The sequence below is a fragment of the Malus sylvestris genome, chromosome 4 (assembly GCF_916048215.2).
Source record: "Malus sylvestris chromosome 4, drMalSylv7.2, whole genome shotgun sequence".
Taxonomy (NCBI): domain Eukaryota; kingdom Viridiplantae; phylum Streptophyta; class Magnoliopsida; order Rosales; family Rosaceae; genus Malus; species Malus sylvestris.
In genome coordinates this window covers 1496687-1510429 of record NC_062263.1, presented here as the reverse complement: position 1 = coordinate 1510429, position 13743 = coordinate 1496687, and the positions used below count along the sequence as shown (strand labels likewise).

The 13743-nt window shown below is 47.5% G+C and overlaps 1 protein-coding gene across 1 annotated transcript in view; it reads left to right on the top strand.

Annotated features, from left to right (window-relative positions):
- Positions 1-12794: 12794 nt before the first annotated feature.
- Positions 12795-13743, top strand: part of LOC126618694 (protein ECERIFERUM 26-like) — a 36859-nt gene continuing 35910 nt past the window's right edge. Inside the window, exon 1 of the mRNA XM_050286837.1 lies at positions 12795-13272. Coding sequence (XP_050142794.1) covers positions 12847-13272 — 426 coding nt within the window. The 5' untranslated portion in view covers positions 12795-12846. The remainder of the gene's footprint in view (positions 13273-13743) is intronic.

Genomic DNA, 13743 nt, shown 5'->3' with positions numbered 1-13743 from the left:
ATGTTCATCATGATCAGTGATTCCTTTGGTCGATTTTGCCCTTTATTTTGAATTTCGAACGATTGCCCTTCCTTCCAAAATCCTATAAATACCGAAATCCCTCATTCATACTTTACGCTTTCAAAATCTCTCTGAAATTTCTTGCCTTTGTTCTCCAGCACAGTTCTTCTCCCAGAGTCTTCGTTCCTCAATCTTTAAACCCAAAAAATTCTCTTCTTGTCAAACCATTCACCATGGCCTCCTTTATCTCCAAGCTTTCCAAGGAGTGTGACCAATGCCAGAAAATCATTGATCGGAGTTCAATCAAGACCATCCGATTTGAGAGTGACATGAGTACCTCTCACCAAATCTTGGGTCTTCTCTTTAAGGCGGCGGTGCCACCGACCATCACTGGGCTCCTCCAGAAGCACTGCCTGTCATCCTTGCTGCAAGGATTTGAATGGTCGAAGTGGGAGGTGGCGAGGCCTCAGGGCTCCTGGCCCTCAACCACTACAACCTGGGCAGCCTGGGTTGTACGAATGGAGAGGCTTTTCGGCGAGCAATGGAAAGCCCTAGGCATTTATGATGCCATTCGCCTCTCGTCCATGGATATCATCCTGGACAAGGAGCTTCTCCTGGCGGCCTCATGTTTCTGGTGTTCGGCTACTAACACCATGGTTCTCCCTCTCGGCCCTATTGGCCCCACCATCCTCGACCTCACTGCCATCTTGGGGACTTCCCCAACTGGAATCCCAGTCGACGCTGCCCTCCCTGGGTACCCGTCGAACCTCAATTTGAAGGTGCTCTTCGACAAGCGGGCCCTTGAGACGCTGAGCGGTGATGGCCAAACACCCTCGAAGGAAGAGGTCCACAAGCTTCACAAGAACTTCTTCAACTACAACACCCTCTACCTCCATTTTACCGGCCGAGGAAAGGAGGCTCTACGAGAAGGGGAGCACGAGGCTTTCCTCTTCTATTGGTACAACAAATTTATTTGTTGTACCAAATCTAACAAGTGTCTGGTCGAGAATATGCCAGTGGTCACACTTTGGCACTCAGCCCGGCCATTGTCGCACATCTCCTACGCTGCTTGGCCGAAGTCACTCTCGACAAGGTCGATCCGGAGCAGAATGGGCCCCTATGGGTCTTCAAACTCTGGTTGCAGGTCTATTTTGCCCCTCTTCGGCCAACGATGGCCAATTTTTCACCCAAGGAAGCGCTCGGCCCCCAACTGGCTCTTCGGCCAATCCCCCCCACCAAGCTGAAGAAGTGTTCAGATACTTTTTCGCTCTTGACGACCTTTCTGATGACGAATTCTTGATCTGTCGTCGTCGAGAATACCCTTCGTCGATTAGACTTCCTACATCAGCATGGGGCGCGGACGAAGAGGCCGACCTTCGTCAATCCTGGGGGTCCTTCGTGCTTGCCCGCGACCTTCTTCTCGGTTGTGAGGGCCGCCGAGCGAGTTGGGACGTGTATCACCCAAACTTCCTCGCTCGGCAGCTTGGCTACCTCCAAGGTTGCCCGGTCCCCTTTCTCTCCTCTCGGTCCGTCCTGAGCCGTGGACGCGAAACTGGTTCTTCTGAGAAGGAATGCAGCGACGCGAAAAGGGAGTTCCAAGAGCGGTGCCAGAAATTCCACCTTCGACCGGCCACTCCAGAAACTCTTTGCACTGATACATTCGGTGCCTAGTAGGAAGAATATACCCAACAGTTCTTTGGTGTCCCGGTCAAAACCGTTCTCGCCAAACTCTTCGGTGGTCGACCTAAGAAAGCTTCTGCCCCCAAACCCAAGGTAATGGTTTATTTATACCTTTTTCTTTCAATTTTGAACTACTGATCTGCTTTGCTGACTTGCTTTTGCTTCCTCAGGTAGCCGGTCCTTGAAAAAGGTGGAAGTGGTTGCTGCAGCTGCAGCTGAGAAAAAATCGGTCGCCTCGAAGAAGGCTAAAACCGCTGGGCCTGTCTTGCCGAGCAAACGGCCTCGTCAAGAGGCCGAGCCGATCATCGAGCCCCCTCGGCCTGCCAAGTGGGTCAAAAAGTTGGCGAAGAAAGGAGCACGGGAGATCCACGTCATTTCCAGTCATACTACGGAGGCAACGACTCCCAGTGTTTCCCCTTCTCTCACCGTCGGCCAGGTCGAGAAACAACCAACTCTGACCGTAAAAACAGTCCAAGCACGGCCTGTTTCTGAGGTCGGTGCAGCAGTCGTAGCTCCATCGGTCGAGGCTACGCCTGCCCTAGAAAGGGCAGTCCCCGCGATCGAGAAGACTTCTCTCGCACCTCCAAAGCCTTCGGTCGTCGTTCTGGAAGAGAGCGAAGGGAGTGACGAAGTTCCAGTGGCGAGTCGCCCTCATCCCCGCCGTCACCCTTTTCCTGGGTCTAAGGTGGCTGTTTCAGTCGGCCCTTCCACGGCCGACCGTGGTAAACGACCGACCGAGGAACCATTAGCGGCGACCGAAACCCCGCTCCTCCACAGGACCAGGATGTCCATCCTACGTCCGAAGCGGCTGTCCCAGTCGGCCCTTCCACCGCCGACCGTGGCAAGCGACTGGCCGAGGAACCAGAGGCAACGGCGGAAACGCCCATTCATCCTCAAGACCAGGACCTTAACATTCCTTCGCAGAAAGCCGCTTCGGCCTTTGTAAGTGCCCTCCACCGCCTTTCCTTGATTACTTTTCTGCCTTAGAATTCTAAACGAGGAAAGTACTAAATGTCAGGTGCCTATACACTCTTTTCATAAAAAATCCTATGCACCGAAGGGCGTTATCTATATTTCTTGGCCACCTCAGTGGCCATCGAACGTAGATAACCTCCATCGGCCGCGTGAACTGAGAAGCAGTCTAAGACACTGGGCTCGGCCATTGAGTTCTTTAGGTTTGAGCAACGATCCTGGAGACATGGCCGAGGTCTCCTCTCGGCAGGTTAAAAGAAACAAAACCTTCTTGCTATCTTTTTATGACTTCTTTTGAGCTTAACCTGATTTGTGTGTGCAGGCTTCGTGGGAGGTCGAATTTAAAGCTCTTTTGTCCAGCACCACTTGAGGGTCTGGTCCTTCGGCCGTCGCAACTGATACTGCTGATTCAACTGCTCTGACTCGGCTGCAAGAGGTCTTGATGTGCTGGGTGCGTGTCTGAACGACCTTGGAGCCGACGGTCAACTGAGCGACGAGGCTGTCGTTCAGGCGTCAACCGCCTTGGAGCGGGTTCAAGAAACTTTCAGTATTTTTGAAAGCGCTCAAAGGGCCGAACAAGACCTGCAGGCTGCCATGGCCGTTCAAGACACTATTTGTCCGAAGATTGACGCCCTAAAGGCTAAAGGAGAAGCCTTGGCCGACCTTGACCGTCAAATAGCCGAATTGGCGAAATGCTGGTCGGCCATCGCCTCCGAGCTTGCCAAGGACTTTGAGTCGGGCGGCAAGGTTTGTTTGACCGAGTATTCGACGAACACAAAACGGGTCGAGCGGTTGAAGCTGGACAAGAAGAATCGGCAGGCCGAGGTTATCATGGGCGAGGTGCGGTGGTTGGAGCTGAAGGCCCTGCTCGGCACTCTTCTACCTTCTTCACCTTAACTGTATTTGAATTGAATGTAAACCGATCGACTTACTCATTTTGTACATGCTCATCAATCTGAATGAATTGGTTTTTTATTCCCGCATTTCCCATGTGACCGGATAGTATTTCTTCAAAAACTTCCCATTGATTGGTAATCTGTAAACTACACCGGTCCGGTCTTTAAGATGATACGCCCCTTTTCCGTATACTTTATGCACAACGAACGGCCCCTCCCAATTAGGCGACCACTTGCCAAACCTAGGGTCTTTTAGTTCTACGGGTAATACCGTTTGCCAAACCAATTCACCCTCGCCGAATGTTTTCTGATGCACCTTTTGATTATAGGCTCGCTCGGCAATCCGTTTTTGTGCCACCAGTAAGTTATAAGCGTCAAGTCGCGCTTCTTCCAAATCCTCTAATTCCTGTCTCATGGACTGATTATATTCGGCGCTAAACAAACTACTTTGTTCAATTAATCGCAACGAATTTATGCTTAACTCGACTGGTAACATTGCATCGTGTCCGTAGGTTAATGCATACGGGGTTGTCGCAGTCGCTGATCGGGGCGATGTTCGATATGCCCATAATGCCTCGTTCAACTTCAAATGCCACATGCCGGGTCTTTCTTTTATTATTTTTTTGAGGATGCCGATCAATATTTTATTACTTACCTCGGCCTGCCCATTCGCTTGTGGATAATACGGTGTAGACTGTTCGAGCTGAATTTTTAAATTTGCCGTATACTCTTTAAACCTTTCGGCTGTGAAGATTATTCCATTGTCAGTTATGATCGTTTATGGTACGCCAAATCTGGTCACAATGTGTTCCTCCACAAAGTCGCAAACTTCTTTAGACGTTAGCTCGACATATGATTTTGCTTCGACCCACTTAGTAAAGTAATCGGTTGCGACTATTATCTATGCGTGCTTGGCAGCTCCGGAGGATGGCGTGATTTTGCCGATTACGTCCATGGCCCATCCTCTAAACGGCCATGGTTTGATGACCAAATGCAACGATTCGGCCGGGACCCTTTGTATAGGCCCGTGGATTTGGCACTGTACGCATCCTCGTGCAAACTCGATACAATCCTTTAGTATTCTTGGCCAAAAGTAACTGTGTCGTCGAAGTAGCCATCGCATTTTTCGTCTGGATTGATGAGCTCCGCAAACCCCTTCATGGACTTCTGTGATCGCCCGAGCACCCTCTTGGGGGCCGAGGTATAGCAGTAGCAATCTATCCTCCCCTTTTCGGTATAACTCGTTTTGGTACGTGACATAGTTCGTGGCGTGGACTCGTGTCTTGCGACTATGTTTTCCATTGGGATTGTCAAAGTACTGCATAATGGGTTTTCTCCAATCATCTGGTATTGCCTCGACGGTACAAACCTCTATAGTCTCTTGTCGGTCTAGCAACGAAGGTAAAGACATGACCCGAGTGCGTATTACATCGTCGCGCCGGAGGATTTGCTGGTTGACCAAGGCCGGGTATAGTTGTCGTAACACCGGTATTTCTCGACCTAGCTTGCCCCCCAGGAGTTATGCACCAGAGGCAATTTGAGCCAACTCGTCTGCGTCGGTATTATGGATCCGAAAAATATGTTCGAACGTAATACCGTCGAAGGACTCGGCCAAATAGCCCGCAAGTCATGAAGGAGGCCAAGGCCGATGATAAGGGCTTCATATTCGGCCTGATTGTTGGTGCAGTCAAAATCCAACTTAAGCGAAAAATACCAACGATCGTGATTAGGAGATTGAATGACAACTCCAACACCGGTCGAGGATGAAGTACTGGACCCGTTAAAATACATCGTCCAATAGTTGTCGCGTGTTTCAACCATGCCGATTTCGACATCAGTGTCCCCAAAACCATAGGGGGAGGGGTGGTGAGCAAGGAAATCGGCCAATGCTTGGCCTTTGACAGCTTTCTAGGGCACATATTGCAAGCTAAACTCGAACAACGCCATCGTCCACTTCCCAATTCTCCCTTTTACGATTGGTCGTGTAAGCATGTACCGGATAACGTCGGTTTGGGCAATGACTTGCGTGACCGACGGAAGCATGTAATGCCGGAGCTTGGAGGCGGCGAAGAACACGGCAAGACAAAGCTTCTCAACGGTGGAATAATTGATATCCGGTTGATTAAGATTTCGACTGAGGTAGAAAATAGCCTGCTCTCGCCTGGCATCATTATCTTGGGCAAGGAGGCAGCCGATGGACTCTTCAACCGCCGAGATATATAGTTTGAGAGGTTTACCGCGCCGAGGTGGAACAAGGACAAGTGGTGTCGTGAGGGAGACTTTGATTTGTGTAAACGCCGCCTGATGCTCGTCCATCCACGCAAATGTATCCGAGTCCTTAAGTTTCAAAAGCGTTGAAAACGCTTTCATTTTCCCTGCCGAGTTAGCTATAAATCGGCGGAGAAAATTTATCTTGCCGAGTAAGGACTGCAGCTGTTTCTTCGTAGTCGGTGGTGGAGCATTGATGATTGCGCGTGCTTTATTTTCGTCCACTTCAATCCCACGGTGATGTACCAGGAAACCGAGAAAATTACCGGCCGACACACCGAATGCACATTCGGCAGGATTCATTTTGAGATTGTGTTGGCGCATACGAAGGAAAGCCTGCCGGAGATCATCCACATGAGTCCGCCGTTGTTTGGATTTAATTACAACATCGTCGATATAGACTTCGACGATGGTTCCAATTAAATCATGAAATATGGTGTTCATTGCCCGTTGGTATGTGGCGCCGGTATTTTTGAGGCCGAATGGCATAACGACCCATTCGTAAGTGCCGAGTGCCCCCGGGCAGCGGAAAGCAGTTTTGTGCACATCGACTTCGGCAATGAAATTTGGTTGTACCCGACATGTCCATCCATAAAGGATAAGATCGCATGATTTGCCGCGGCATCGATTAATAGATCTGAAATCGGCATTGTATACTTATCTTTGGGAGTTGCTAGATTCAGATTTCTGAAATCGATGCAGATGCGCAGTGCATCATTCTTTTTTAAGACAGGAACGATATTCGCCAACCATTCCACATATTGAGCTGGCCGAATGAACCCGGCTTTCAAAAGTCGAACCAGTTCGTCCTTGATGCCGAGTTGCACCTCGATCGAGAATCGACGAGGTGGCTGCCGGAAAGGTTTACATCCGGGCTTAATACGTAATTCATGCTCGACAAGAGTACGATCTAAGCCGGGCATTTCATGGTAGCTCCAAGCAAAACAATCCTTGAACTCCGTAAGCAAGGCACAAATTTCGTCCTTCATTTGTTGGGGAAGTAATGCACTAATAAACAAAGGCCGTGGGTCGTCGACCGTCCCAACATTAATCTCTTCCAGGGGGTCCTTAACTTAGGGCTGATGGTCCTCGAGCTCGGCCGGGGCGGCTCGAACTTTGTCAAGAGATAAGACAGGACCATTATTTCATTCGGCAAGGAACTCGACGAGGTTAACGCCCGAATTTGGTTGTTTAGATATAATATACCAATGGGCCAGCAGTCGTTCCATAGTAGATGAAACCGCGGCCCTACGTTCCTCCCAATCTGTGTCAAACATCGGCTTCGGGGAGAAAGTTGGCTAATCCGAGTCTCGCCAAATCCTGGTGGACAGTCTCGGCGCCAACCTCGATAGCTTTCTGAACAGAAATCTGAGTCGGCCGTCCTTCATCATTGAAGCCTTGCAAAGTAATGTAGCCGACGTGGTCATCATAATACCGTGCTTGGATCATGTTAGTTTCAAAGGGTTGGCGGTCGGCCAGGTGAATAGTGATCGATTTGCCGTCCCAAAAAATGAGCACTTGATACAATGAGGAAAGAATACAGCTGGTTTGGTGAATCCAATCTCGACCGAGTAGTGCATTATACTCGGATTTAGAATCAACCACGAAAAAGGCGGTCATGTGAGTACGACCGGCAATATTCACTGTTAACGGAAGGACACCTTTGGTTTGGGATTTATCGCCGACGAAACTACTCATTGTGATCCCTGACGGAATAAGTTCGTCATTAGAGCGACGTAAGGCCTTCATGATGTTCATAGGCATGATATTGACGGTAGCTCCATAGTCGACAAAAACTTTAGAAACTGGATATCCCTCGATATGGGCCGTCACATACAATGCCTTTAAATGATGGAGGTTGGCCGATGGTGAGCGAGGAAATATTTCGGCCAAAGCTGCTTTGATATTGTCATCTTTTGTTGTAGAGTCAACTTCAGCAACAGATACAAAATCAACATGGCCGGCTTCCTCGGCGACTACATCACCATCGAGGAAATTCAGCTGAGCTGTGCTGGACTGAAAAGCAGCGGGTAACACATGGACCATACTGATTTCCATGTTATCCAAGACTGATGGGCCCATCGGGTTAGGATCCTCCTCGCTAACCTCATCTCTCGTCTGGTCGGCGACTACGGCTTCCGTTGTTATCAGAGTTAGACAAAGAGACTCTTCGGCTTCTTCTTCAATGGTTTGATCCTGCGGTGCTGCTTCGACAGCTTGTTGGTTCTGCGTGATTGCCTCAAGTGAGGTTGAGGTCGATAGTGTGCTTGGCGTCAAGATCCGAGCCTGCTCCTGGTAGTGTATCCGGGCATTCCTGGTGTCGAGATAAGCATCCAATCGCGCAACACGTGCTATTTCATCGGTCGTAAGGCCGAAAAGAGAAACAGCGGAAAATACTTTGAAGTGATATCGTAAATACTGAAGGTCCTTCATTGAGAAAGGAAGGTCGGCTGCATCAATATCAGTGTATAGGTCGACTTCAAATCCAATGACACGAGTTTCTCGTATGTGTTGGAACCTTGCTTTCAATCCTGGGTCTGAGGTCTTCTGAATGATTTGCTCGGCATCAGGACAAGTCAGGACTAGATCAATTGTATCCTGACATGCTTTCGGCAAACCATACAGATCATTGGCCGAATGTTTCTTATGGAATTCTCACATGTACTCCAAAGCCTCCCCGAGGAACGGTGGGTGCAAATTTCGTCGAATTTTGATCAAAGGTTCTTGTATGGCCGGCGGGGCTAATTTGCTTTCGGCCTCTTGCCTGAAATGCTCGAGGCGTGCCTTCATCTCCCCCGACCGAAGAAAAAGTTTGATCCGTTTATCAGCCTCTTCGAACGTGGTTTCGATATCTCGATTGACCAGCCGTTTCCCTTGAACCAACTCTGTCATAATAGCTGGGGGTGGTCGTTCATCATCAGTAACAATTGTGTCATTCGGCCGCCATTGAGGGGCCGAAGTTTCTTGGGCCGCCTGTCGGCGGGCCATGCAATCTATCCTTTGGTGCCGGCGTTTCTGGGATTTGGATAGTGCGGTGTAGACGCCTTTCGAAGAATGATATGTATACCAACGTTGATCGCTAGGTTTGGGAGGTTTGAAAGTTTTTTGGCTCCGCGATGACTCCGAACTACTAGAATTACGTTTATAGTAGTCCTCGTCATAAAATGAAGCATCAAAATCAAGACGCCGCCTAACTGAGGGTGCCTCTTCCATCCTCACTTTGGGACCGAGCCTATCAAAAACCCCTTGATGTTTGCCTACGTTGGCAACCTTCTGCTGGGTTGTGGCCGTAGGTCGTTCCGTTATAAGCGAATAGGGCTTCTCATCTGGCTCACTGCCGACCTTTGCTCTACATTTACTGCATAAAATCGCTGTCCCGCTGTCTTCATCGGTGGTATAATCCATCATAGGTTTGACAATAGCGGGTCTTGTTAAAGCTGTAGGCGGTTTGTTTGAACGAAAATCAGCCATGAAACGTGGCCGAGAATTCTGATTCCGAAAACGTTGTGTCGCAACATCTTCGCCTTTCCCTTTCCCTTTGTCTTTAAGTAGGCACACATCGACCATATTTACTGTTGCCGTGGGGAACGGGTCAGTATCAACACTCATCTTCTTCTCTGGGAATTTCAGTTTGCCATTATCAATCCAGCTTTGGACGTTGTCTCGAAACACGACACAATTGTTTGTCGTGTGTTTGCTTGAATTGTGGTATTTGCAATATATCTTCCCTTTAAGCTCTTCGGCCTTGGGAATGTTGTGCCCAGGCCGAAGTTTGATGATCCTTGCTGATAACAGTTGATCAAAAATTGCATCGGCTTTTGTAATATCAAAAGTATAAACTTTCGACGGTTTCAGTGCTCATTCAGTAGCCGAGCGGGTTTTGACTTCCTTAGAGTCAACTTGAGTCAATGCCTTGCAGACGTATGGCTTATCTATCACTATCTCAGCTGCATCCACACTAACACATTCATCCTCGGTTGATGCATAATTGACAGTAGGATTCTTGTACATCGTCCCCCGAGATGGAGTTTTCGAAATCTTTTCCTCGCGGAGCAAATAATCATACTGCTCGACATGCTGGGCTAATTCGTACATATCCCGAAAGTTTGCCCCCAAGAATTTCTTTTTGTATTCGACGTCAAGACCGTTTAGAGCAAGTCTGACGAATTCAACTTCGGGGAGAGGCACTCGGCACCAATTCCTAGCTGATTTGAATCTAGTAAGATAATCCATTGGTGACTCGTCGGACGCCTGAGCCATCCTTGCTAGTGAGGATACTAACATTTCCATTCCCGGTCGATAAAACTGCTCATGAAATTTCTCGACCAACTCCTCCCAACTCTGGACAGAGTTCGGTTGGAGGTTAATATACCAAGCGAAAGCTGAGTCGGTCAACAAAAAATTGAAAAGTCGCAGCTTGTGAAAGTCACTATTAACGTCTCCGCACTGTGCGGTGAAGCGAGCTACATGTTCTAACGAGGATAAGGATGATTCTCCGGCAAAAAGGCTAAAATCCGGGATCTTGAAACCTCTAGGGTATTCGACCTGTTCCACGTAAGCTGGATACGGGTGTATAAACTTAGGGAACTTCGGCCATTTCTTCATGGCCGAATCGATCATCCGTTGAACTTCGGTCATATCGACGGGCGTTACTTCCGCTCTCTGGTCGGATCCGTCTGACCTACTATTCGACCCTCCTCCTCTTTCCAATTGAAGTGGCCTGAGCCGAACAGGAATTGGCTCGGTCGGTGCACTCGATAATAGATTATTCCTCGGCGGCAAATGCTGGGCAAGATCGAAAAGTCTACCATCGCTGACCTTACTAACCAGTATTTCGAGTAATCTGGTTTGTGCTTCACTGTAATTGCGTATCACGTCATGAAGCTTATCGATTCCTCGACTCAATGTCTGTTCAACTGTCCGAGATTGCTCGTCAAGCCGTTTTCGAAGAAACGACTTTGTGGGTGGATCGGATCCTTTGCCACCATCTTCATCACAATCTTCTATTACTCCTTCATTAAGAACGCAAGTGTTCCTGTCGGGAATTTCAAGACTGCGAACCTAACCGCCGAGATTAACTTCCCTCTCTCGGCGAGTTGTGCTCGTGGACTCAGGTGTCACGGCGCTGATGGGATTCTGCGCTTGTGGCACATGGTTTCCTGCGTTCTGATTTGGTAGATCGGCTGTCGACTTTCCCATAGCTGTTTTCTTTTTTACCGATCGTGTTTCAATTGGCATGAACTTCGTAGTTTAGCACTGGGTCCCACTGGGCGTGCTAAAATGTTGACCCTAGAAACTACCAAGCCTACGTGGCACGCATGCCGAGTAATTCTATAAGTTAACTACGTCCTTCGGTGAATGTGGGGCGTGCCAACTCGTCGGCCGAGCTCGACCGAGGAGTAAAATTTGTTGATGTTGCGTTGGGTGCGCGGCTGACTTCTGCGTCTTGCGATTGCGGCCGAGAAAGGAACACGTCTCGGCCTCTTGGGCTCTCGAACCTGAAGACAAGTTTACTATTCTTACGAAGTTCACGAGTCGTCGTCGTCGGATTCAGTCACAGTGATGTTATTCGTCAGAGTAAACTCACGCCGAATCGACACCAGAGTGTAAGGGCACAAATATTCAAAGCAAATATAAGTTTTAATGGTGAACGTGGTTCGGCCGTACGAATGCCGAACTCTAAATCCCACTTGGGAATATCCAATCATAAAATAACTCGGCGAGCAAAGCGCCGAGCTCGATATGCCGTAACACCTCACTTCGCCGAGAAGGCTAATGAGATAACCTCAATCAATAAGGATCCGGAAATCCTTCTCGACCGAGACTTGGATAGGTAATCAACCGTTCTCGCCGCAGTGCTGTTGATGCCAACGGAAGATATTGCGAGATCGATTGATTCTACGGTGACAGAGCTATCTATGCCGACCTAAGATATCACAGGTTGCTTCCACAGTGCTGTTGATGCCAACGGAAGATGTGTCAGCGAAAAAGAAAGAAAAAATCTCAAGTTGTTGAGAGTTTGCGCAGGGCAGTTTTGTATTGATTTTCAGGGGGCTTGAATGATGCGCAGCCTCTTCTATTTATAGCAACGGCTCCCCCCAAGGTCGAGTTAAAAACCTACTCGGACTAGGTCTTCTTCTCCTGATCAGCACCAACTCGACCAGTCCTATTTTCACTAGGATTGTGAACCTAGTCCTTAATTGAGCCGGATTCGCTTCCGGGTCCTGCCGAGACTCCTCATTGCACTAGGACTCGGCTTCTTGCGTTATGACCTAGCCGGCCTAGGTTTGGAGGCCCACGTACTAAACGATCCATGGCATTCTTGTCGCAAGGCCTTTCGGGCCGAGAATGATTCTATACTCGGCCCAAACTATTATTTTGGGCCCAAACAACATCATATTATATTGCAAATGTAAGATATTAGACCTTAACGTGATTGCATTACGCTAACAACGTTTAAATTAAATAATACTGATCCTTTTTTTCTTATTAAGAAAATATTCAAAATGGAACAAGTTCATTTTAGAACACTACTTGGCTATTCAACAACAACTCCTGCTTCTACTCAATCACAAATGAACATGTGTCTAAAATAATTGAAATTCTAAACACAAACTGGATACGTGTTTATCTATAATTGGATAGAAGCAAGAGCCACTACTTGCAGAACTTGTAGCAGCCAAGTAGTGTTCTCTTTGTACAGTGATATTAGAGGTTTGCGATCATAATTTAGAACAAGGACTTGATAATGGAATAAGAAGCATTACCCTTTAAATATGGCATTTTATTACACGAAAATACAACTATTTTTGCTCTATTTCTAGGTTTGGGCCGATGAAATTTAATGAAGGCCGCTTAACTGTTCTTCTGAACCAACGAATTGACAGTTCATCTGCAATAGGGGTCATAACTGTCTCAACCACTCATTTAACTTTCTCAACTACTCACCTTCACATATATATTTACAAACTACACCATAATCTTAGGCACCAACCTAAACACTCAAACACCCTCTCATTTCTCTACCACCATGGTCTTAGCCAGTCAAGAAAATTTGGTCTATGGCATTAAGCTTTCATCGGTCGGGCCAGCCAGGGTTACCGGTTCGGACGTGGTTCATAACCCGAGTGGCATGGACTTGGCTATGAAGCTTCACTACCTTAGAGGAGTCTACTTCTTTGATAGCCAGGCGGCCCAAGGCATGACCACTAACCGCATAAAGGAAGCTATTTTCACATGGTTATGTGTCAGCTACCGGACATGCGGCCGGTTTCGGAGATCCGAATCCAGCCGGCCCTATCTGAAGTGTAACGATTGCGGTGTGAGGTATCTTGAAGCGCAGTGTGATAAAACCCTCGATGAATGGCTAGGGTTGGACTGCTCTCTTCAGAAGCTGCTTGCTTCTAACCAAATCATTGGCCCTGAACTATTCTTCTCTCCAGTTGTTCTCTTCCAGGTAATATTTTTTTATTTTTTAAATCAAAGAATATCCAGACCTTAAAAAGTTGGCAGTAATTTGTTACAAGTTGAGAAAAAAAGTTACTTCCCTTTTTCTATATGATTATTGTGATTGAAGTATTTGAGAGCAGATTAGTTTTATCATTCGTGCTATTTTTAGCTTAACATCAAACTCGTTACAAATTTTGCGAAAAAATGTTGCGAAAAATAACAGAAAAAAAAATTCGGCCGTTTAACCTGAAGGACAAGACATAATGAGTTATAACTTAACATTACAAATTTATATAAGTAATGCAATTCATACAATATTTTTATACCACCTTAGGTGACATCTGATGTGGACAGCCACATCATTTGAAAAATTTGCAAAACCCCACATCATTTGAAAAGTTTGCAAAACCTAAGAAAAGAAAGGAGAAAGACTCCTCGTATACCACAACCATCATTTAATTAATTAGTTTATTAAATA